This window comes from Poecilia reticulata, linkage group LG10 (genome assembly GCF_000633615.1).
Source record: "Poecilia reticulata strain Guanapo linkage group LG10, Guppy_female_1.0+MT, whole genome shotgun sequence".
Taxonomy (NCBI): domain Eukaryota; kingdom Metazoa; phylum Chordata; class Actinopteri; order Cyprinodontiformes; family Poeciliidae; genus Poecilia; species Poecilia reticulata.
In genome coordinates this window covers 5,201,605-5,226,176 of record NC_024340.1, presented here as the reverse complement: position 1 = coordinate 5,226,176, position 24,572 = coordinate 5,201,605, and the positions used below count along the sequence as shown (strand labels likewise).

At 41.3% G+C, this 24,572-nt stretch overlaps 2 protein-coding genes across 4 annotated transcripts in view; one reads left to right on the top strand and one right to left on the bottom strand.

Moving 5' to 3' along the window:
* Nucleotides 1-1,901: 1,901 nt before the first annotated feature.
* mtmr7a (myotubularin related protein 7a) lies at nucleotides 1,902-14,834 on the bottom strand. Its single transcript, XM_008419688.2, has 14 exons — nucleotides 14,651-14,834; nucleotides 14,293-14,415; nucleotides 14,030-14,192; nucleotides 12,180-12,337; nucleotides 11,261-11,389; nucleotides 9,805-9,939; nucleotides 9,471-9,603; nucleotides 6,932-7,041; nucleotides 5,435-5,557; nucleotides 5,137-5,186; nucleotides 4,162-4,362; nucleotides 3,901-4,035; nucleotides 2,863-2,989; nucleotides 1,902-2,782 (listed from the first exon to the last, which is right to left on the bottom strand). The coding sequence occupies exons 1-14, from the start codon at nucleotides 14,672-14,674 to the stop codon at nucleotides 2,450-2,452; spliced, it is 1,944 nt and encodes a 647-aa protein (XP_008417910.1). The 5' UTR covers nucleotides 14,675-14,834; the 3' UTR covers nucleotides 1,902-2,449.
* Nucleotides 14,835-22,437: 7,603 nt separating this feature from the next.
* The window catches only part of slc7a2 (solute carrier family 7 member 2), a 14,784-nt gene continuing 12,649 nt past the window's right edge, over nucleotides 22,438-24,572 (top strand). The window contains exons 1-2 of one of the 3 annotated variants that reach the window (XM_008419686.2): nucleotides 22,438-22,772; nucleotides 24,179-24,556. In XM_008419686.2, the coding sequence (XP_008417908.1) occupies nucleotides 24,187-24,556 (370 nt within the window). In that variant the 5' untranslated portion in view covers nucleotides 22,438-22,772; nucleotides 24,179-24,186. Of the gene's footprint in view, nucleotides 22,773-23,684; nucleotides 23,769-24,178; nucleotides 24,557-24,572 lie in introns of those variants that run through there. The other 2 variants (XM_017307258.1, XM_017307257.1) reach the window with 2 other exon arrangements.

Here is a 24,572-nt window from a genome sequence, read left to right as displayed (position 1 = left end):
ACAACTTTTAGAATTATTTGAATACAATAAGTAAATCTAATTCTTGGTGCTGAAAACAAAGAAAAAAAAAGAGAAACATAAAATGTAAATGATGTAGATGGATGGGTAAATAGTGTTTAATAGTAACGTTAGTATAATTAGGAGATGTTTCAGATCAGACTGTGCAATTGTCTATGTTTGGACATGTGTTTCCATAAATTTGTGACTTGACAGAAAAAAAAGGTAGAGTTACAGCCAAAGCTATTTCTTATATAACAGTGTAATGTGATTAATGAAACATGACTTGAAAACTGATGAAGACATTGTTTAACTTGTAAAATGAATAATTTTCCATCTTATGTCTTTGAAGGAACATTGATGGTTACAAATCAAGTTTACTTGTAATTACTTTCAGTATAATTGCATTAACTCCTTTAGCACCAATAGACAACAAAGATCGTCTCCAGGGTACTTTACAAAAACAGTCAGTTCAGTCCAATCACCCAGACAGATTCAAAGTCAGTGACACAGTCCAATTTGATCCTACCGTTATTTAGTTTGCACATCACCCTTTAATGCATATTTTTGTAATTCTTTTTTTTTTTTTTTAACTTGATAAGTTGTGTGTCATCAGCAAGAAACTTTGCAATTCTGTGATCTGGGGAGGGAAAGCATGTATCTAATAAACAGTCCAAGAATGGAGCCGTGAGGAACGCCGTGTGAGATTTTTGCTTGGAACTTTCTATACTTAATAAAGATTCTGGATTTCACAAAGTAGACTGTGATCGACTAAAATGACATATTTTGAGAAGAAACTCTCGTCACTATAAGAAAGTTCACTCTATTTTTTTCCGCCAGATGTGCCCAAACACCTACAAACATCACTGGTTATTCTGAATGTGTGTGAGCCTTTAGTTCATATAAACACAGAACCAATAACACGCGTATAATGTTATATTTATTTCACATGATGTTTCCATACCATTACATTTACAGCAGTTGAAGTTGCTCTTTGCTTACCTGAACAAATAAAACCACAGGTGTAAATCTGTAAAGCTTTTATATATAAATAAATGCAACATTCAAACTGACTGATATTTTTATTCCATTGACAAAAAAACAAAAACAAAAAACAAGCATTTAACATAAAAATATAACAAAAATAATAAATCATAGTACAAAAATATGCTGCCATGCATTGGTTTATCATCTCTTGGTTCATTTGCATGTATAGCTGCACAGTAATATATGATGCACACTTAAAAATACAGCAGATTTAAAACAAATAATTTAATAGTGTCTATAGTAGAAAAAAATACTTCGTAAACTGAATTACTAATCTGAAGGAAGCAATACGTTTGTGTTCACATGCTCCCATCACACTGTGGTCCCGTAATATCTCTGACATTCATTAAATAATAAATATACAACAGGACAACTATTCCTCTCCTGGTCAAGCTAAAAGCCTCAAATGCAGAACACACGACAACATTAATGAGAACAATGTGCCACACGAATAACAATGAATGTTTCACAGCATCAACAAAACACATCGTTGCCGATTCAGATTCAGTCCGAGTCTCTTCTCTCCTCGTCCGACTGCGTTTCTGATCAGGTGCGGTTCGTCTCTCTGGTGCCAGTGGACGGGGATCCTTGTAAACGCATCGTTCATCTGGAATCTATTCAGATTCTGCCAGGCATTGAAAATGAATATTCAGTGAAACGTAGTGGTAGTGGTAGTGTCATGCTGTGGGCACGCGTTTCTCTGATGAGGAAAGAAAAGCTGATGGGAAGACAGATAAAGCTAAAACCTGCAGAGGTTTAAGTTCCAGCATGACGAAAACCCTGAACATAAAGTAAAAGCATATTTATGAGATAGAATGGCCTAGTCAAAGCCCAGTCATAAATTCAGTATGTTTTTGTAGGAAGACTGTTTTGGGACGTTTTCGTTCACAGACGCTGTTCCTTCAACCTGACTACACTTGAGCTACTTTAAAAAAAAAAAAAAAAGTTCAGGCAAATATTCAAGTCTGTAACCCCCCCAAAAAAAAAAAAAAAAAAAAAAATCTTCCACTTTGGTTTATCAAATGAAGCCCAAACTTAAATGCACTTAAATTTGCAGTTGTACTGTGACAAAATGGGAAAGACTTTTACACGGTTTGTAGCTAAAACTTTCTGGAAGATCGCATTCTACAAACAGACATGGACGTTCATATGGCTTCCATTAGTCTCTATAAATTGATCTTAATTATTACGCCTTCGTGGAAGATCGGATTAGACAGCTTAAAAGTATTCAGCGACGTACTTTCCTTTTCTGCAGACTATGAAAAACGGGAGTCAGCTACAGGTTCGGGATTGTAGGAAACCAAGAGTTGCCCACAATCACTGTAAACTAAAAACGAAAGTTGGACGCGCGGCCGTTTGTCGGAGTGACGTTTTCAAACCCCAGGGGTGTCTGCTACGTTTTTGCTCAGGCGGTCGAGTAGGCCGCCTCGTCTGAGTCCGGGTCCCTGGCGCTGTCCTCGCTGAGGGGGGAGCGGCAGTTCACGTCTGCGATCCCGGACTCCGGGTCGCTGCCGTTGGAGAGGTTGGGGTCCGCCGTCTGGTCGGGATCCTGCGGCGCGAGGACCAGCGGGCCGTCCGCCGCTCCGGGAGTGCTGGCCAGGAGGCCGCCGGTGTAGTCTTGAGGAGTGTTGGCCAGAGCGAGGTTCTTCCCCAGAGCCCGCGCCGTTGAGCTCTGATCAAACGCGGCAGCTCTGTGGGCATCGCTCCACCCCTGTTCCTGCTCCAACTCGGCTATTTTCTGTTGACAGAGAAGCCCGTGGTTAAAGCCAGAAACGGTTTGGCGGGACGTTCGTTTCTCGTCGTCCGCCGTCGTCATACCTGCTTATGGGAATCCAGCTGCTCCTCCAGCTGTTGCGTCTCCTCTCGGATGACCCTCAAATAATCCTCCACCGACTGTCGGGGGTGCATCCCGCGGTCAAACCGGTTGTACAGCCCTCTCCAGAATCTGTGCAGGCAAAGACATTTGTCAATCCAGATTATTTTATTGATTTTCTTCCATTATTTGTGCAACTTTTTTCTGCCCGAGTGAAATCGGCGCCCTGCAAGTGAAACAAGATTGGTGTCGAACGTTGTGCAGCAAAAATTTTGTCACCTTCCTACAATAGTAGTAGGCTGTTATTTTAGGACGGTGACAATTTTTTAAAAATATGAACACTTCCAGAGGTCATCAAAGGTCAACCAGAGCCGCTCACATTTACAAAAACCGAATTTATTATCAACTTTTTATTTATTTTGTTTTATAAAACCTATATTTTACCAGGAAAAAAAAGAATAAGAACCTCTTTTTCAAGGGAGCGCTGCCCAACAGGCAGCGACAAATACAACACAAAACATGAAACCGTTAAAAAAAAAGAAAAAAACAAACAAACAAAAAACACTGAATTGGCCTCGAGATCTTTGTTTGGATGTAAAACAAATAAAAAATAAAAATTGGCAAGTCATTGATCAAGTCAGTCAAAATTTGTTGTGATTTTTGCTACAAAAGTTTTAGCTGCGCAAACAGCAAAATTCATTTTTACCCATTTTTGTTTGATTTTGTCAATGTGTGTGTGGCAGGCTGATGTTTTTTGTGGTGATGTTTTTTTGAAAACTTAAAAATTGTAGCGGCACAAACGAAAAAAAAAAGTTTGTGTTTCACAGTTGATTGCTAACATATTTAGTTTGATTTTGCCGCTGCGGCTCGGCTGGCTGACCTTCGATGACGTCCGGAAACATTTATTCACATCTTTAAAATGATGGAAACTCCTGCTGCACAAACGTAGCACAAATGTTTCATTTAATTTGAAGAAGGGGAGAGGGAGGCGGCAACTTCACTCTATTCTTTTTCCCCCCTCTGCGCACAGACAGTGTACCTACTTAAAGCAGTAGGGGGCAGTAGATGGTCGCAGGAGTCCTTGAGACTGGCTGTGGTTCTGTCTGTACAGCGGGTTGATGAACTCTGCGCGGTTCGTCCAAAGGTAACTCCACAAAGAGTGAGTCTTTTCATGAACACTTTTCATGACAAGAAAAGACGACATTAGCGATTACAGATTCCTCAGACCGAGGCTTCTCCATTAAAAAACAAAACAAACACAAAAACGGAAGAAGCGACTCCCGACAGAAAGTTTCAAAGCTCACCAGAGCTCTCTCCTCTCCCGCTGGTTGTTGCCGATGAAGTTCCCGAACTGGCAGGAGTAGATGTGGTTGTGAACCGTGATCAGGAGATTCTCGTTGTATTCGAAGGCACAGGGGAACTGCTCCATCAGCTGCCACACGCACTCCAGGAACTGATCGACGATCGGAGACACCTCTTTGGGGTCTCCAGCCAAGTGGTTGCATCTGGAGGGGGAAGAAACTTGGTTATCCCTGAACACACAGCAGGGAGATCCCAGTGAGATCCAACACTAGACGTCACAAACACATTTTGCGGTTGTTTTTTTTTTCTTAGGTAGGCCAAAACAAAGTGGTTTTGGCCTACCTAAACCGCTTTGGGTTTAGGTAGGCCAAGTTGGAGGAAAATGCCAACATTGTTTGCAAGCAAAAATCTGAGAACTGTGGCATGCACGTGTATTCAGCCACATAAAGTTAAAACTTTGTAGAAGTACCGACGTCTTAAAGACTGAAAATAATGCTGCTTTTTTTTTTTTTTTGGAAAAACATCTTAACCTCAGTCAGATTGAATGGAGATCACATGTAAAAAAAAAAAAAATCAATTCTCAACTGAATTCAGATCTGGACTTTGACTGGGCCATTCAAGACCCTGATTACGTTTCGATCCAGACTTTTCGTTGCAGGTCTAGTTGTTGTTGTCCTGCTGGAAGCTGACCGTCCAACCTTTGTAACCCAGAATCGCTCTGTATTCGGTCGCTTCCATTTTCCAACAAATTGAGCTGCTTCCTCATCATCCATCATTTTCAGATGAACCGTGGTTAAGTGCAGATGAGATCCAATTGCACGTTAACTAGGCGACCTCTAAACACAGTTGATTGGATTTTAATCGGGGGTATCAGAGTAAGAACAAAGAACATTGAACCCCATCGATTAATCGTCTGTTTAGGAGCCATTTTGAATCGGTATGAATGATTTTGCAAGACGTTACGATTAGAGTCAAACCTTTGAGTGAACTTGTGTCCAAATGAGACCCAGTCTTTTTCAATGAGGACCTACGTGCAGAAAAGAAAGAGACTGTAACCAATATAAAGGTTGCATGCTGTGATAATCATGTCCTAACCGCAGAGATAATTTTGCATAATATGCTTCAAACACATATGGAAACAGAAATGTTTTTGCATCAGGCACCAAAAACTGAAGCCGGAATGGAGTTGATCAAATTTAGACAAGAGCAATCCATCACAAGAGGTTAAATGAAGATGAAAAAAAACAACAAAAAAAAACAGTTGAGTGGATTTACCATGAGTCCTTTCAAGGTCCTGTAGTAGGGATCCAGCAGCACACAGGCCACTGAACACACCTGGGCGGTGCGATCCCACCCGTCTGAACAGTGGACCAGGACACTGATGCCTTCTGCAACAGCCTGCGTGTAAAAACAATCAGCAAAACAACGACACACACAGCCGTTTTCATTGCTGACAAAATTATCCCAGTACCCCGTCTCATCGACTGGTTCTGAAAATCAACCTGATTTCTTCTGCTTTTAGCTCCCTGTGTCATGTGTTATCTACAGAACACGGAGTTTAGCTAATGGATATGTATTCCCACATGTGCTAAACCTGCCAGCCCCTCCGGGGGAATCCCGAGGTGCTCCCAGAAACGCAGCACAAGGCACACGTAGACTTCTTGGGCGCACCTCAGTGTTGGTCACGTCAACCGACTGCAGAGTGTTTGGGCAAAATCCTTAACTCTAAGTTGTGACACGAAGCAGAAAGCTGAGGCCGTTTCTCCCTACATCCAGTGGGCGGCGCAGGTTGCTACAGTCGACAGCAGCTACACAGACACACCCGCTAGCGGGAAACAAACGCACCCAATACAACACTTTCATTCTATTGGCTGAAAGGTTGCCAGGCGACGGTACTTTTTGTTCCCAGAGAGAGCAGAAAACGTTTCACAAACGAGCAGAGGTTTGTGAGGGGACATTTGAGCGGAGCAAATGTCCGCAAGTTTTGAGCGTGAGGAGAACGGTTTGAGAAATGACAGCAGATATTTGAAAGAGAGAAGAAATTTTGAGAACAAGCGTTACAAGTTTTGAGAAGACAGACATGAAATCCTGCTTTCAGACTGGAAATGTGTGCTCTCGAATTATGGCAGGAAAATTCCCCCATGAATAGACCTTACCAGACAGACTTAGGAGTGCAATTTAAATTGAATTTAAAAGTGATTTCCTGTTTATACAGAGAAAATTATACATTCAGGCTCATCATGATTGGTCGTCTTTTACTTGGGACAACACTTCTCAAAAAATTACACCAATAACTTTGAAAGTCTCTTTGCTTAATTTTTTTTTTTTAACGGTTCCACATTTGCAGTGAAAATGTATTTAAGGAGTGAGCAGCAGAATTGAGTATGTGGATTACAGCCATTGAAAATGAGAAAAATCCTCTCTGCCCAATCGCGAAATATCGACCTAGCATTTCAAAGTTTGAAATAAGTTTTCTAATTGGACAATAATCGCAGGCACACATCAAAATCTAATGTTGAAATGGATAAAACAAGCAAAGATTAAGCTTCTGGAGTCCTATTGGAAACTAATCTAATTAAATCAACTCGACCGATTCTGCCAGGAAAAGAAAACAAATGTCTTGCCATAATTATACCAAAAAACTGATTCTCATTTTTAAAAATGAAGTTAAGTCAATGCATCTCCTCCTCCATACTACGCAAAAACAACCTTCACAAACCGTTTCTTAAAGAAACGGTGACACAGACAGCAGGGATTAGCCTCCAGACTGACCTTAGCGATGAAGACGCCGGTATCCAAAACAGCTTTGATGTGCTTCAGCCAGCCTGAGCTCTCCAAGCCCTCCAGGAAGTCGGACATGGAGGGAGAACGAAGCTCACACACTGAAAGCACAACACAGCTGTCTCAGTGGCAGGAAATGCGAAGCAGACCTGATGCATGGGGTTTATGAAACATCATTCTCTCCCACAGTGTGCATAGCTGGTCCCCCCCATCCCCCCAAGACAGATTTATCCCAGATTAATCTGGAACAAATTAAAATGTAGCTTCTAGGTCGAACACTTTAGGATAGATGAAAATTTAAAATCACCTGAAAATTGTGTAGGTGATGGTTTACATGTAATGAAGACACTTTCTTGTGGTGCGCTATTGGCCAATTAAGCTACACAACTTGTGCTTAATATGTTTTATGTTCATGTCTTTAACAGGTTATTGCTAAAGGCATCATTGCATTAAGATGGCAATGCTAAAACATTTCGATGACCAATAATATAGCAGAATTCTTAGTAACAATAAAAGGCAAGCACTAGCTAGCTAGCTGTGCCAGGCTGATGCTAGCTTATACATAAACAGGCACAAAGAGATTTTTTCTTTTGTGACAGAACATCCCGCATTTTTAAAATGCTCCAACATCTATCAGCAAAGTGAAGTCTGTGTTTTGTGTGATGGAGTGAACGCGACAATTTTTTAATAAGGACTGCCCTGCTACGTTAGCTAGCAACTCTGTTTCACAAGCTCACCGAAGAAGACCCAAAACTTTTTAAATGATTTGTCTAACAGTGCTTTATATACTTGTTTTATGTAGAGACAGACATACAATTTATTTATAAGCCCTGAATGAATAAAATCAGGTATTAACAGCTAACGTGGCTAAAGCTAGCATCTGCTTCATAGCTTCCTGTCGGTTTGAAACTAAAACGATTTTTCAACAGCTCTTAACCACCCTTTTTTAACGCATATCCAAAACCAGAAATTTGATAAGGAAGTTGAGTACATTTACAATAAAGAATTGTGTAAAAATCCTACTGAAAACATCGTCTCAATTCTCAATCAATATCACACAGAAAAAAGAGATTCTCGCTGATGCTACACCAGTTTGTCTGACAGGAGAGACGCGGGTCATTGGGTTCACTGAGCCGGTGGCTCGGTGAACGGGCCTCTGCTGGGAAACTAATCTGAGTTAATGCTGCCAGGCTGGGGGGTCCTGTAAATCTCACTGAAGCGTGCAGTCGTGTAGAGTGAAGGGCTGCCGCCGTCTCCTGGCATTTGAAGACTTCCCCTTCAGTGCCAGGGGGGCAAAGAGTTATCAAAACTGAGCCAACTCTTAACTCTTCAGACTTGAAATCACATCATTCTCACGCCCTCCGCCTCCCTCCCGGGGGATAATGTTAGGGACAGTCCACTCCAGGAAACCAAAGGAAAAAACCCCTCTGAAATCAAATCCAGATGGATTCAAAGCCGTACTAGGAGCCAGCGCCCCTGGACGATACGCAGGAACCTTCCTGTGGACTCATTTGAAGCAGCTCAGTCTGCATGACCACAACTGGATAAAAGCACAGAGGCTTCAGATTCACTCACTGTGCTTCAGCAAAGGTGAAGAGACAGCAGATTAAAAAAAAACCATCTTAAAAATTAAACAACTTTTACTACACAAGCTGAAACTACAAGTACAATGCAGTGAAAAAGTATTTCCCCTCCTTTCTTTGAATCCCCAGAACCAGAACCAAACATGAAGCAACATGCAGTTTTTACGCTCCACAAATCTGGAACAAACTTCCAGAAAACTGCAAAACAGCTGAAACACTGAGGTCCTTTAAATCTTGACTGAAAACCAACCTGGTTAGAGTTACTTTTGATTCATAGTAACTTGAACATTGGTCAACATATGTGATGTGTATTTCATGATTATTTTGATGACGGCATCAGACGAGATGTAATGTTTATTGTTCGTTTCATAATCCGTGACCTCATTATGTCTTTATGAAGTAAAGCATCTTGTTGAAATGTGCAAGTAAATTTGACTTTACTTATAATCAGAATACAAATGTTTGTGTCAGATAAAATCAACCTGAATAAATAGAAAACACGGTTTTTAAATGAGGATATTATATTTAAGTGAAACATCCAAATCAGTGTGAAAAAGCTACTGCCTCTTAGATCCAACGCCTGCTTGTGCCATCCTGGTTATCAGTCTTTGAATTTATGATTTCAAACACAGCAGGTTGTTGAAATGCTGAAGAACCGAACCACCACCACCACCGTGTTTGACTGTCCAAAAAGATAATTTTTCCCCTCCTATAATAACTTTGTAGGTTTTATGCCATATCTAAAAATCAAGCACTTCTGTCCCATCGATCAAGAGAATATCTGCCCAAAAGTGTTGCCATAGTTTGGGTAGGTTTTTGTTCCTGTTCATGACTGAAATCATGACTTAAAATCTTCCTTTTTGTACTCGGTCAGGTTTGTTTGATGTAAACATTTTGTTTCTGCATCTGAAGTGTGAACTTCATTAAAGAAGCTGCAGCAATTTTACCTTCCAGCATTTTCTGCTGGCTGTTCCTCATGACGTGGATGTTCTCGATGCCCATGAACTGGAACTTTATGTTGGAGTAGTTGTCTTCGTTCTCGTAGCCTTTTCCTGCCGCCCTGTTGGCGATCGCGTTCAACTGAAGGGACAAGACAACACACACACACACACACACACACACACAAACAAACAAACACCTCCATGTTACAGAAAACCTTAGTAACGTTAGCCGCTGCACAGCTAGCGCACAACCAAGAAGTTCTGAGGACATGCAGCTGTAAAAAACAAACAGCTGAACACATATCACTGCTAGCGGCTCGTGTTTCCACACAGGGCTCACCTTGGGCCTGGTGTCCACCACATACATGAAGTCGCTGCGGGGATTGGACCTCAAGATGGCCTCCAGCATCTGCTCGTCCTCCAGGCAGCGAGCGCTGAAACCCGACAGGGGCTGGCTGCTGCGGCAGATGGCAGCCTGGGAGGGATTGTTGTGATCAACAGGTGAGCAAAAGACGAACTGTTTTAGATTTCTAAAAGAGCCGCATGATATTAGAAAAACACGAGGCGGCAATTTTATTGTTTACGATTGGGATCAGAGGCAAATAGAGTAGCCAAGATTTGCACTTACGCAAGAGTACTTCAACATATTTTTACTCGAGTAAAAGTAAAAAGTAGCCATCCAAGACATTACTTAAAAGTAAAAATAGAAGAAAAAAAACCCAACAATTAAGTAAAACAACTACTTAAGTACTGAGCATCTGATCAGCAAAACGATAAAACGATTGATAAAAATATAAAGTTGTGTGAAGAAATTGTATACAAGTACATAATGTAAAACAGTATTTTAAATACCAACAGTAACCATTTCTTTAAATAATCACAAGTACAAAATAACAAAAAGAGAATAAATGTTCCTAATCAGTTTCTTTTAATATGAAAACTTGAGAAACTTTAAACTGCAGGTCTGTGTCTGAATCATGTTTGGTTAAAACAAACTTGTTCTTCGTTCACTCAAGAGTCTCTCCCGTTTCTCACATCTCCATTTAAAAGCCACGAGGGAACCGATCTGAACACGATCCAAAATGTAGCAAACATGGAGCCCCCTCCAGCTTACCCTGGGAATCTGACCCCGCAACGCTGTTTGACAAAAATCAGCATTTGGGAAACGATATTTTCTGAGAGATAAATTTGTAAAAAGAAAAACTAAGTTGCAGCTTTTTCATAATTTCTCTGGAACATCGCTTTGTCGAGCTGTGTCAATGTTGTGGCATTAAAAAAGTAAGTATCAGAGCTACCTAATAAAATTCACTGTACATATATTTATACAGAATTGGTTAGTGCAAAAAAAGTAATCAATTAATCTACAACTGATCAAGCCTACAATGGAGGAAAGCTTTCTTATTGTATTTTAGGCTACAATATATTTATTTTCTTATGTGAAAACATAAGTCAACTATATATTGGCACCTTTTAATGTATTTTTTTATGGAAAGACTTCAGATGTTCAATGAAAAATCTGCAGAGTGTGAAGCTGCGACCAAGCAAACAGACCCATTAATCATCTTTGTTCAAGAAACTGGCCCAAGAAAATAAACATTTCCACCAAAACGTCACCTCTTATCTTGATTATTTGTGATTTAAAAACAAACAACAACAAAAAAACTTAACTGTTTGGGAAGGAGACAGACAAATGGAAATTGCAATCGTTGTTGCAATCCTCCCACCGGACCTTTGACCTGGTGTTCAGCAAGAAACGCTGATGCTAAAGTAGAAAATGAGACGTAGAGTCAACTTACATGGTTTTCTTTGGAGTAATAGGACAGGGTGGGGAACCGGCCTCTGCTTCTGAACTTGGAGCTGCCCACCAGCACCGGCGGCGCGGCGGAGTCGGGCACAAACAGCTCGGCAGGGTAAGTGTCGCTCACCTTTAGATAAAAAAAAAAAAAAAAACACAAATTTAATAGGCAAACAATCACAATGACATGTGACTGTTGTGGCCTAAAATGTATTATTTTGAAGCACCTTTTTCAAAAGGTTGTAGTCAAAGCACATTTTTTTCTCACCTTTATTTTTGCCACAACGTGGTCTTAGAAAAAAAAAAAGTTAAAATTGCTGCACATAATCTTCCCAAAAGAGACACAATTTTAACATAGTTAATATTTCAAATGCAAATATCTTCAACCTTCAGTCGTTATAAAAATGCAATGTGAATCAAATACGACTGAAAAGAAATTTTATGTTGTAATTTAAGGAATTGGACCTCTGTCCCTTTAAGAAACTCTCGCTCTAAAACTCCGCCTTCAGGAAGTCGTCGCAACATTGCTCCTCTATTAACCCTGAGGAAGCTCAAATAACGAGCAGCAGTGAGGTGTTTGCTAATTGCTGCTGACTAGTCTGAAGGAGCCGAGTGGAGTCGCCGCCTTACTGGAAACATAGCTCTGAGGAGGAGCTATGCCCTCGGTCCCCCCCCAGGCGTTTTGCACAGCTGAATGGTTGCCATGGAGATTAAATGACTTCTCAAACAAGCAAGAAAGAATCAAAGCAACGCTCCAGGTTAGTTTCTGATTAAGAAACGACATTATAACATGACGTAAAGCCAAAAGAAAAAAACATTTGATTTCACATAACACTGCCTCTTTATCAAATCATGTCCTGATCTCAACCTCCTGCAGGGACCAGGATTAAATCTGTCCACTCCAAAGTCGGCTCCTTGACCTTATAGTGTTGGTTGACCGGGGAGAGTTTCCACTGGGCATTTGGGAGTCCCATTCGGCTGAAGTCGGCCTTGAGGTCAACGAAGGCCCAGTCCTGCCGCCTCTCCTCCTCATCGATGTTGGGCTTGTAGGAGAAGCAGTACAGTTCCTCGTAACGCTCTGCAAGGTCCGACGCAGAAGAAAAGTGGGAGTTAGATTGTAAAGATGTTCAAGCAACTTTAGCTACTTTCTTTTTGTCAATTAAGAACCAAACGCTTCAATGTTTTTGTTTGGATTTTACTCGATGCGTTTACAAGCTCATTCAGAGAATGTGGAGAGGGTCTGTGGTCTTGCCGCATATTCTGGATTGAATTTAGGTGCGTGCTTTGACTAGACCATCTGCATACATGTGTATGCTTTGACCTAAACCAGGGGTTTAGATCAAAGACTGTCCACAATGGCTCATAAACAATGATAAAGAACTAATACTTTTAACACAGATATATTAAGAAATGTACGTTTTTGTGATTAATTCAGCCTTGTAGTAAATTAGAAAATGATTTTCTTATCTTTTAACTTGAAACACTAAAAAAATGTATCCTACTTAAAAAAAAAAATAAAATAAAATAAAGCAGTGGTTCTTTAAAAATGACAACATTCCTGTTGTAGATATTTATCTTTTTGTTTCTGAACAGGTTTTGTTTGGCTGGACTGAGGGCGAAATCGACTCTTTGGATGGTAAAGGCTGCAGACTCCAGGTCTGAATGGCTCCGTTTTTAGGTTTGTTCTCCTGCTGAAAACTGAATCAGTTCCTCAAAGCCTTCAGTAGGTTTTCATCATATTCTGTTTTTGCAAGTAGGGTGGAAAATCCCACGTCAGTATTATCTGATCGTTAACACCCTCTTCCGGAAAAGGACTTCCTCATGTTGACTGTTTTTCTTACTTTTTTTTTTTTTCTTTGAAAACTAGTTGTACCGGCAGATTTTTGATTTTCACTTTTAATTGAAAAGATGTGCCAGTGGAGCTAGTGCTCTGTTTTATGAATAACAAAGAATTTCTTACATAAAACAAGACCCTACATCTTACTGAAAAGTTACTGCTGAGATATTTGTACTAGAAAATAAATAGAAATACTCAGTTAGGTTTAATGGATTTAACGGTCTTGATATGGAAAAAAATTTCTAGATTGGGAATCGTGACAATGTGCCTGATGCATAAGGACAGATCTATGTAGCCTAATTCTATGGTTTGTGCTCTGATTGAAGTCATGTTTTGTCATTTATTGGACATTCTCTCTGGAATCCCTAATTGCATTTTATTTTTAAATGTTGGCCATTTAAAAATAACAGTTATTTTCTTTTATGTTGGCTGTTATACTCCTAATTTTTCTCACTGAACAAATTAGAGGTTGTTTTTTTTAATGGCTGACCAAGTTTATGAAGCGATTTCTGTAGCTTCATAAACTACACAAATAGCTTCATAAACTGTGTAGCTTCATAACATATGAAGCTACACAGTTTATAAACCATGTGTAGCTGCTTTCATCCTTTACTTGATGACTGTAGCTGTACTGCTGCAGTCATCAAGTATAGGAGGGATTTCATACATTTATGTCTGTGTTTAAAAAAAAACCTTTTTAAGTCAATGCAGCAATGTTTTACCGTATCAGATCGGAATGGACGATACCAGGCCTCAGATATCGGTATCGGAAGTGAAAAAAGGTGAATCCCTAAATATTAATGTTGGATATCTGCCTAAATGTTCTTCTCAGTGTGTCCTTTACTATATGCATTATAAAAAGTGAGTGTGTGAATACTTTCCCCAGTCTAATACTAGTTTAAAGAACGCGTAGAGAGGAATGTCTGAGCTCACGGGGCTGGGAGAGCCGCTGCAAGGACAGGTGGACGTCCTGACAGTCCTGCTCTCTAGGAATGCTGAAGTGAAGAATCTGGAAGTTCTTGCAGCGGATGAGCAGAGGACACCCCGAGGCGCTGGCAGCCTGTTTGTCCACGCTGCACACCAAACTGTGAAGCACCTGAGGAAAGCACGCAGAACCCACATGAACACAGAAAAATAGCGACACATTATTTCTGCCCTGTTGGGGGGTTGAGTTGAGAGCACCAATAATGAGTTACCCATGTTTCACTGCGGCCTCCCGCCTCGTTCTCCACGAAGATGTTGTGGGTGGCGGTCAGGTAGAGGGTGCCCACCCTGCTCCTTCTGGGGGACACTCTGTCCAGCAGCCGGACATTCTCCACCTGAAGGAGGGGGGGGGGGGGGGGGGGGGGGGGGCACGGATACATCAGACACACTCTGCCAGCGTGGCAGCAGCACACACACGCCCTTTACGTTGAGCATGTGTGTGTATGTGTGTGTGTTTGTTTAATCAGATGTATCATCCTCAATCTGTCTGTGTTTGTCAGTCTGACGCTTTTCTGCTAATGCGGAAATACAAGCGGAGCTAATCACTGCATCAGGCAGACCCACGGTTACCTTCGGTAGTCGGATGTGCTCCATCAGCGGCTGAGCGGGTCCGGTCCGATCACTGGCTCCGCAGCATGGGTTCGGTTCGGTTCGGTTACACCATTTATTACGATTAAAGAAGCGGCTCCGCGAAGCTCTCAGGTAAAACCAGCCATAATATTTCTATTGTCTGGGCTGCAGTCAGCCGCTGGGTCCTAAAGCCCGTYACTTCAAGACGTTTAAAGGGACAGCTCTATTTTTATTTTATTTATTTTTTTACCTGAGGTTATAATCTATGGAAGCCTGCTGCCGCCACTCTGGTATATAAAAAAAGAAAAAAAAAGAAAAGAAAATAAAAAAGAAAATAAATAAATGATCTCATTATTTTGAGATACCATCTCGAAATATTTTCATTATTTTGAGATACTATTTTGAGATAGTATTTCAAAATAATGAGATTATTCATTTATGTATTTATTTTTACCAGAGTGGCGGAAACAGGCTTGCATAATAATCATTAACAATTATCACTAGAGAATGAAATAACAATTCTGTTGTAAAAATAAATAAATACAAATTTTATATTTATAAAAATATATTAGACCTCCATGCCACTCTGATCCAGTCATTCACACAGAAGGACTTACATTGTCCAACTGACATTTCTGTAATAAAAGTTTCTTTTGTATTAGCTGTACAACATATTTTAATTGTCTTAAGAACAAATAAATTGGGTAAACATCCTCGTAATTAATAAAGAAGTTAAATTATAGAAATATATTACTGTTTATGTAACGAATCTTTAAAATTCACCAGTTTCCCTTTTTGAATGGAGTCAAAATAAATGAACTTGATGATATTCTGATTTACTGAGATGCACCTGCATGTTTCCTTAACCTGTTTTTCTTTTTTCTGTTTTGTTGTACAAATGTGTTTATTCAAAGTTGTTCCAGAACAAATTAAAGACCCAAATGTTATTTTGTCATGCAGGCCACTGCAAGCAAAGCAAAAAAAAAAAAAAAAAAAAATGCACAGTCGAGTGCAACTGCTGCAGCTGAATAAAAAGCTGTGAATGCTGTGATCGGGACTTGGATGTTGATGTGAAAGATTTATTAATTTATTTTTTTTCAGTTTAAATCGTACAGTATATAAATATTACACACGTCACTTTAGACAACAGCAGCTCACCTAAGAGCAATGTTTGATGAACAACATGAGTTCTTTTAGGAAAGCAGTGCCAAAAATACCAACATGTTGTTGCATGTGGACCTCGGTCCAGTCAATAAACAAAAGCACAAACAACACCTGTGATGTCACATGAGGGAAATGGAAACTGGTTTCATGTCAGAGCACATGAGTGAAGTTTGTCTTACTCAGGATTCTTAGTTTCAGCCAAACTGTGCTGCTGCAGACATTGTGACATGTCATAGCAGGATGAGCAGAGCTGGGCTTTAAAACAAGTTCATTCCAGTGAGGGGTGGGAGTTGGAGCCAGCTGGCTGTCTGACAACACTCACAGGGAACAGTTACCAGATGCAAACCATCAACAAGGAGACTTTCTCCTGCTGACTTTTTATTTATTTTATTTTATTCTTTTTACAAAAAAAAAATACAACCAAATTTAAAAAGAATGTGTCCATTACCTCAGTAGAAGAGCCATATCTGTAAATGTTAAGGCAAAAGGGAAGTTTATTTAGCTAGAAATAATTCACGCACCAGGCAATCCAAAGTACTGCACACAAAAACTGACTAAGAGCTACGGCTTGAACAGATTTAGGTAACCAACACTGCAATGATGCCAAAGATGGTGGCAAAATCTACAAAAGTAGCTGCAAAAATAGCTGCAAAAAAAGCTTTGACAGAACAGAGCTTCATCTGTTCTGTCAAAGATCTGATTGAAAATGTAAATAAAGGTACCCAAACTGCAATGAGTTGGAACGGTGTTGTAAAGACAAACTGGGCACATTTTCTCCACAATGATGTGAGACTCTCATAAAGTAAGCCAGAAACGGCTACCGCAAACTTCCAAAATGTGTTTCTGTCAGCTAACGCTGGATGATAATTCACATGCTACTGATTGCCTGCTTCAGTTGGGTTTTGATTATCAAGACTGTGTGGAATCTGTGTTTTTGTACACCTTAGATTAGACTGAAATCATTTTAGGATATGGTAAAAACCAGATATGCTTTATGGTTCCCTCATACAACAAAACAGACTTGAATGAATGTTTTCTTTCTTTTCCCATGATGGTAAATGATCAGCGAGCACACAATAGGGAGAAATATATATACTAAAAAAAAACATTTATGCAACAGGAAAATTTTTAACGCATCTAAAGATTGGATAATGTGTCAGAGAGGAGATGACAAGACATCTAAAAATCTAATCTGACGGCTGCTTTTACACAACAAAGTGCCGAACCCCCTGGCTCTGGGTATAAATTTTGAGGATTGCTCAAGAGATTGTCACAATGTTGAATAGAGAGTGAGGATTTTCTCAAGAGGTCTCCAAGTGCAAACACAGATTGATAACATGTGGCCAAAAGGTTGAGGCGTGCATTCAGGTTCAAACTCAGTGTGGAGAGTGAGCTCCGCAAACATTGTCAGCATACTTTTGGTAAGTGCTAAAATATTTTAAGCTCGCTACATCAGTTTGTGAGCCATAACTGACTGAGGCATTGGGTGGAGGACTGAATCTGAACTGCAAGACGTTATGGACCGAGTTCAAGCCGCCCCCTCCGCACCTCACTCCTGTAGATCTTCCCTCTGTGTGCCCCAGTGTCCCACCAAATGTCATCGCCCTTCCTGTTTGACACCCCACATCATTGTATACATCTGATCTGCATTGTGTAATAATGATTTTCATTGCCCAGTTTAGCAAGTTTCTCATTCCTTTATTAAGAATTAGATTATTAGTTGTTGGGTTTTTTTGTCTTTAGCAGCCACATTGAGTTTAAACCTACACCGGACTCGGCACTGAAGGGGAAAGCTGTGACGATGCATTTCCATCATGGATGACTGCATATCAAAATATGGCCACGCCACATGCTATTGGAAGCAATACTAAACAAAACAACTGTTTTGCCACCTCTATTATAACCTCCAAAAATAACCTAACCTCCATCCATCCATCCATCCGTTTATCCGTCATCATCTGCTCAGTCAGTGGTCAGATCGTACGAGCATCAGCCTAAGCAGAGACCCACACTTTCGAGTATAGTTCAGGCATAAAACAATCCAACCTGACCCGACTGTTGCCCATGGACGTTGCGTCCAATTCCTATCCAACACTAATTTACTCTAACTGGAAGCCCAGTTAGAGTAAATTGTTGAGCCCCAAGCAAACCCAACATGTCACCTATTGTAACCGTAGAGCGAGTAAAAAGCAAATCTTCTGGAACGTATGATTAATAGGAAGTGTTTGAAGCCCTCCCAGGTGTGAGAGTTGAAACTCCATCAGACAAGAGACTCTGCCAGACGTTACCACCAGAGCCGCACAATACATTTGGGCATCTTCCTCTACCATCACAACCCTCCCCTTCTCCTGAGTGTCCTAGATTTGCGGCTGCAGATCAGATGAGTTGACCACAAAGTCAATTGTTAAACTGCAGCCTAAGATGCCCTTCTTCTTGCTTGAACATGGTGTTCTATATAGATAATCCATAACAAGCACAGGTGTCCAATTCTTCACATCCCTCCAGGTCTCTCAGTCATTGCCCACGTTGATGTCCCCCAGCAGAACACGGCAGGAGTGCTTGGGTTCCCCTCCAGGAACTCCAGAAAAGAATCTGAGCTACTGTGTGACACATGAGTACAAACAATGATCAGAACTCATCTCCCCACATGTAGGCAAGGAGAGGTGTGTTACCCTCTCACTTACCGGAGTGAACTCCAAAGTAGAGGAACCAATTAACTTGGTCACTTCTGGCCTCTCAAGAAGTGGAAAGGTGTCCAACCCATTGGGAACTTGTCCAACACATCTTGAGGGGACTGGTTCCAGAGCTAGAGCCGTGCGTCAAGGCAAGTTCGACAACATCTAGCCGAAATATTAATTTCTCTTAATTACAGCGCACCCTAGAGTTGAATGTTTGGCACGTTTGCTATACTTGCTCTAACTTGAAAAGGAAATTTCATCTAATTGTATCTACATCTAAGAAATGCCTAGTTAGTGGTAACTAGATATTAATGTGTCTTTATTCTGCCTGAGTCTTCTCATTTTCAGAGTTTTCAGAAGATGGATATTCTATTTGACTTCATCTCCATAGAAGATTTTTAGGAGATTCTTGACTAAGTGATGGGATTAGATATAGCATTTTTGCAATGTAGCAAATACAACAACCAAAAAATCTCGACGGAAGTGTCCAGCACTTTGCTGCAGCACATCCAAGGATTATGAAGGAATACGTTTTTTTAGGTTTGATTTATAGTTTACGTGTTTGTAGCACAAATCAAGAATAATGCCACCAACTGACTGACTGGAGAGGATTTTGGTTTTTCAGAAGCTGTGCATGGGCTGTATTTATCCTCCAAAAGAAACATCTTGAGATGCTGCAACTGGAAAAGGGTTCTTCGCATTAAATGCATCGACTGAGAATGCAGAAAACAATAAAAGCAGTCAGACTGGATTTGTGTCTTAATTTGCATTCTCTCCCACTGTGTGCTCATGCAAAATGAACCAGATAACCCCCCCCCTCGCTCATCCCCTGTGAGTATTTATTAGTGCAGAGTTAATTTTTGAGAGTAAGTGCATCCCAAGGGGCTTGAACATTGAGTCAACTTTAGGTCAAGATACTTGGACACGACAATAACATTTTAAAGAATTTTTTTTAACTGCTCCCACATGCATTAAAAGTCATAAATTACACTTCTCAGTTTCCATTATGTTTTTTATGAGATAAAACTTAATAAATGGCTCAGATTACATTTGAAACTGTATAAATTTGTTATTTTTGGACAAAAGCCATGTTTTTCCCCCCTTTCTATATGAATCACAGAATAAATAACCACCATACACACATTTTAAAGTTGCTCTCTGCAAGACCGACCCAGATAGTCAGGGGAAAATCACTTGTCTGTAGCATCCATAAATAATGCTACATCCTTGTACTTAATAAAAATAGTATTAAAGTCAACCTAAGTACTGGTTTAGTCTCCAAGCTGCATGGCCCCGACTGTTCTTGAGCTGTAATATAAAAAGGCTTTAAGAAAGTGCATCTAAATCTGGCATAATGCTGACCCCCCAGAACAAACGTCCAATCTATATTTGTAGGTCATGTTTTCAGTTTACAAAATAGGTCATCTTGGCGATGCTGCCTCAGGTGCGCCGGACTCTTTTATGAAATGAACTCAAATGTTTTCATCCAAATTCAAAAGGTTGATGTCCATAAATTACTGGGTGAATTATTCCGAGAAGAGGCCAGGTAAAGGTATCAGCATCAGTCCTCCACTAGCTATACCTGCTTACCTGAGCAGGGTCACAATCATTGGCTGAGGTCACTGGGTGGAGAGACGGGGTGCTTCCTGCACAGGTGGTCAGTCTATAATGGCTAACTCAGAGACAAATTGAGGTGACAACCATCATAGCAAAGGACAAGTTAGTGTCAAAACATCCTTGACACCAATCTACTTTACTATCATTCTCTTCTTCGCCTCGGTTTTGTACACATTCGACCTTCAACATTCGGATGCTTCAACTTGTCCATTTTCAAGACAGTCGTTAGTACAGCTTCACTATTTCAGCCGTCCTCCATTCATTCACACGTTTATCTCGTCTTGATTCTTCTGGGAATCTAAACAGATTGATGTGAACAAACAATAAGAAGATCTGCATCGAAGGCTTAAGTCTTGGGTGGACGATCGCCTTCCAGCAGTAGCAGCGGCAGCTTAGATTGCAACATGTTCATGTGTTAGAATGGCCTAGTTGAAGTGCAGATCTAGACCTAACTTAGAATGTGTGACAAGACTAGAAAAGCAAGGCTCACAGAAACTCATAGCCGAATCGGAGGGAGGAAAAATGCTGTTTCCTCAAAAGACGTCCAGCCTTTTAACAAAACGTTTGGACATCTGAGGGGAACTATACAGATGCATGCCACACTTTTCAAATTTTTCATTTTCCTTTCACTTACAGTTATGCACTGTCCATAACACATAAAATCCCAAGAAAATACATCTAATGTGAAAAAGTTTGAGTGGCAAAATCGCCTTTGAATGTAGTGGATCTGACAACTATTTCACTCTAACACCTGATGACATTTTTTACTTTTTTGTAATTATATTTCTTGGATTTTTAGTTTATGTCTTGTCTCCTATGATGGAGGGACAACGTGTCTGGGGTGAGTTAGACAGACGGTGAATGGATGGATGGATCTTGTCCACTACCATGAAAACAAAAGTACCATAAAGCCGTTTCTTGTAAACGAGCAAACTAACAAATTCAGCAAGTCAGACAATTATTTCCACTCACATTAAACTTTGATTTACAATGACGTCTCTCCGCCAATCCAAGATAAGGAACACCATAGAAACCACCCCGGTTTACATAGAATCGAGGCCTTAAGCCTCGTCGGAACCCAAAGGTTGATCACGCTACATCATCGAGACACCACGCTCCGCCTTATCAGCGATATTGCTCACTCTAACATTTCCTGGGGACAACAGTGTTAACTGGAGCGAGCAGTCCCGGTGTCCGCAACGCAAACACCACTCAATCTGTTGACCACGTCCACGTTTTGGAAGCCAGGGCCCACTTGCGGCCATTGGAGGCCGCCTTGCGTTCAATTGGCTTCACACGATTAGCGCGTGTCAACAATGAAACACCGTGAGCCAGTTGACTCCTTTCCACTGCTGCCATGGTTACAGTGCAGAACGCTTTGCTCTAGTTTTTCATTGAAAAAAAAAAAAAAAGATTTTTTTTCTTTTTTTATAGCCTACTATTGCATTTGAAAAAAGTGAAACTTAAAAAGCATCTTGATTTCAAAGTTAATTCTGAACCTTTCACCATTTTCTTCTGTCAGTAATCCTCTAAGGAAGGCTTTTTCCCAAAATCAGAATGAGGGTCAGGCAGTCGGCTCTCTCCAGCAGTTGACAGTCGCCGGGCAGTTTGTCCGTGATACTTGTCAGCCTGCAGTGGGACGCACCCACCCAGAGCCAGGTGACTGCCGCCGTGGAGTCTCTCTGGTCGGTGGAGTTGGATGGGGGGCTTCCTGAGGCCAGCTGCCACATTCCCACTGAAGCCTTGAGCTGGTTTGGACTGGTTTCGTCAGAAGTGTTTTTCAGAGCTACTGTTTGATGGAAAAAAAGAAAAAGGCACACAAAAAAGCTTTTGTAATTTTCTTCCACAGGCCAGGCGTTGTAAGTGAAGTGAAGTCGTTGTGAAGATGCCAGGCCGTTATTGATTTTAATATGCTCATAGGTCCAATAGCTCAAGGTACATTGAGCAATACCTGTCTTCCATTAGGAAGACTTAAACCCCCCCCCCTGCGCACACACACACACACACACCCGTCCAACATAGCACTCTCCACCCTTCATTGACCAATCAGCATCCAGGCTTTTAGCAGCGGTCCTGTGGGCAGCAGTGGGTAAACAGTGTCTGCCACGGTGTTTGTCAGTGAAAGTTACCCAATCATTTATCAGCAGTCGGTAAGCATCTAGACAGCTGGGATGTGTTTATGCCATTCTTTTTTTTTTTTCCAAAATAGGATCCCCGCCCCGCTCTTTCTTTCTGCCCTCATTCCTTTCTGTACATTTCCAGTATGGAGGAGCTTATGGTGCAAGGTTGTCCTCAATTGCCTTCAATCCAAGTGTAACAGAGGTAAAATACCCACCCCCACGTGTTCCCTCCTCCGCCCCCTACCCTCCCCTTCATTCAGTCCTGCCTCCCCTTCCAGCTGCTTTGTACTGTAAATTCATTTTAGGAGCAAGGCTGAGGGCAGTTCCTGTGATGAAGAAACTCTAAAGACAGGGAAGAGGAGGAAGAGGAGGAGGAGTGAAACAGACTTGCTCTGTACAGTTCATGTTCTCGCACAGTGTTGCCCAGCGGCTCGTCAGATCACAACGAGCCCTCTGACTTGTTTCTGTGTGCAGCTCATCTAACTTGGAGAAGGGTTTTTTTATTCCTGAACCTGTTGCTCTCAAGAGGTGTGCTACTCTAAGGTAGGTGAAATTTTCTTACATGTTTAGTATATACTCTACCAGTGCATATTTTTTTTCTTCTGGAAACTGAATAGATCTGCAGATGTGATAGTTTTGAAGATGAAACACCAGAATTAAGCTTTTATAATTTCAGTTCTTTTTTGCAAAGAACTGTAGTTATGAAGTACTCAGCTTTTACGTACCACAAATCTGTAACAAACCTCCAGAAAACTGTCATGTCATGGAAACACAGAGTTCCTTTAAATCAAGACTAAACATATGATGATGCATGTTGATGATTTCGACGATGGTACCGGACAAAATGTAATGTTTGTTACTGCTTTCTCGATTGGTGACTTTATGACGTTTTTGTGACTTTGAACTGCCTTGTTGCTGAAATGGGCCATTCAGATAAACTTGGCTGATTGATATTACTTTTGTGTTGTTATATTAATGAGCAGCCAGGACTCAAACTCCACGAAATACAGCATGTCAGGATGGCTTTTTGTTGTCAGGATGGTCAGTTCTGCAGGTTCAAAGAAGCAAAGCAAATGTCTTTACAGAAACATCCTCATTTAAAAACTTGTAACAATGCAAATTATCAAGGCTGCCTCTGCACAAATGGAAAGAGGCACAGTAATTTGCAGGAAAACTGCGTCGAAGGAGGAATTTGCAGTTTTTTGCCCTGTGTGTAATTGGAACAGCAAGCTGCTGGAATGCTCCACTCTCTCGTCGTTTCATGAAAGCAGCTCTTTGAGTACTTAGAGCTGCACTATGACCCCAAACAATAGTCGGACGGGACCCGTAGAGTACGAACTTTACCAGCTCTCCGGGACTTGGCAGCTCTCCTCCAGCGCGCGTCACAGTTTGTAGGGTTAACATCCCTCGGAGTTCACACGTTATGTAACTCGCCTTTCAATGAGTCTCAATAGAACGGGGCTGCAAAAACCTGAAAATGCAAAGCAGATGGAGCCAAACCCGAGCTGCTCCCCAACACCCGACCCTTCATGTTCGCAGGTCTGCTTCTCTTCTGCTGAGCGTTACAAGTATTGATTTGTTGATAGTTGTTATCTGCAAGCTTATTTTTTGATGTTCCGCACTGGCTTGCACTTTGATTTTAGGATATTGATCCACAGGGGTGTCAAACTCCTGTCCTCAAGGGCCACTGCCCTGCAACTTTTAGATGTGCCTCTGCTGCATCACACCGTTAGCAAGGCTCTGGAGAGCTGATCTTCATACCAGTGTTTTGAACCTGTGGCACATCTAAAAATTGCAGGACAGCGGTTCTTGAGGACTGGAGTTTGACAAATGTGATCTAGAATATATCGTGGGGCATTCAGGCAGACACCCTTCACCTAACCAATCAAAACACCCATAGGAACAGGTATTTTAAATCTGTTTTTTTTGTTTTGTTTGTCTGCCTACAGGTGAAAACATGCTGAAGCAAGTCGTTTCGTTCAGCCGCTCCTTGGTGCGCAGGAAGGTGGTGGACATGAACAGCTTGGAGGACTCCAAGCTGTGCCGCTGCCTGGGAACCGTAGACCTCATTGCCCTGGGGGTGGGCAGCACCCTGGGGGCTGGCGTCTACGTGTTGGCCGGAGAGGTGGCCAAGGGAGACTCGGGCCCCAGCATCGTCATCTCCTTCCTCATCGCCGCCCTGGCCTCCGTCATGGCCGGCCTGTGCTACGCTGAGTTTGGGGCCCGCGTCCCCAAGACCGGCTCCGCTTATCTCTACAGCTACGTGACGGTGGGGGAGATCTTTGCCTTCATTACTGGCTGGAACTTAATCCTCTCTTATGTCATTGGTGAGTTTCTTGGGGG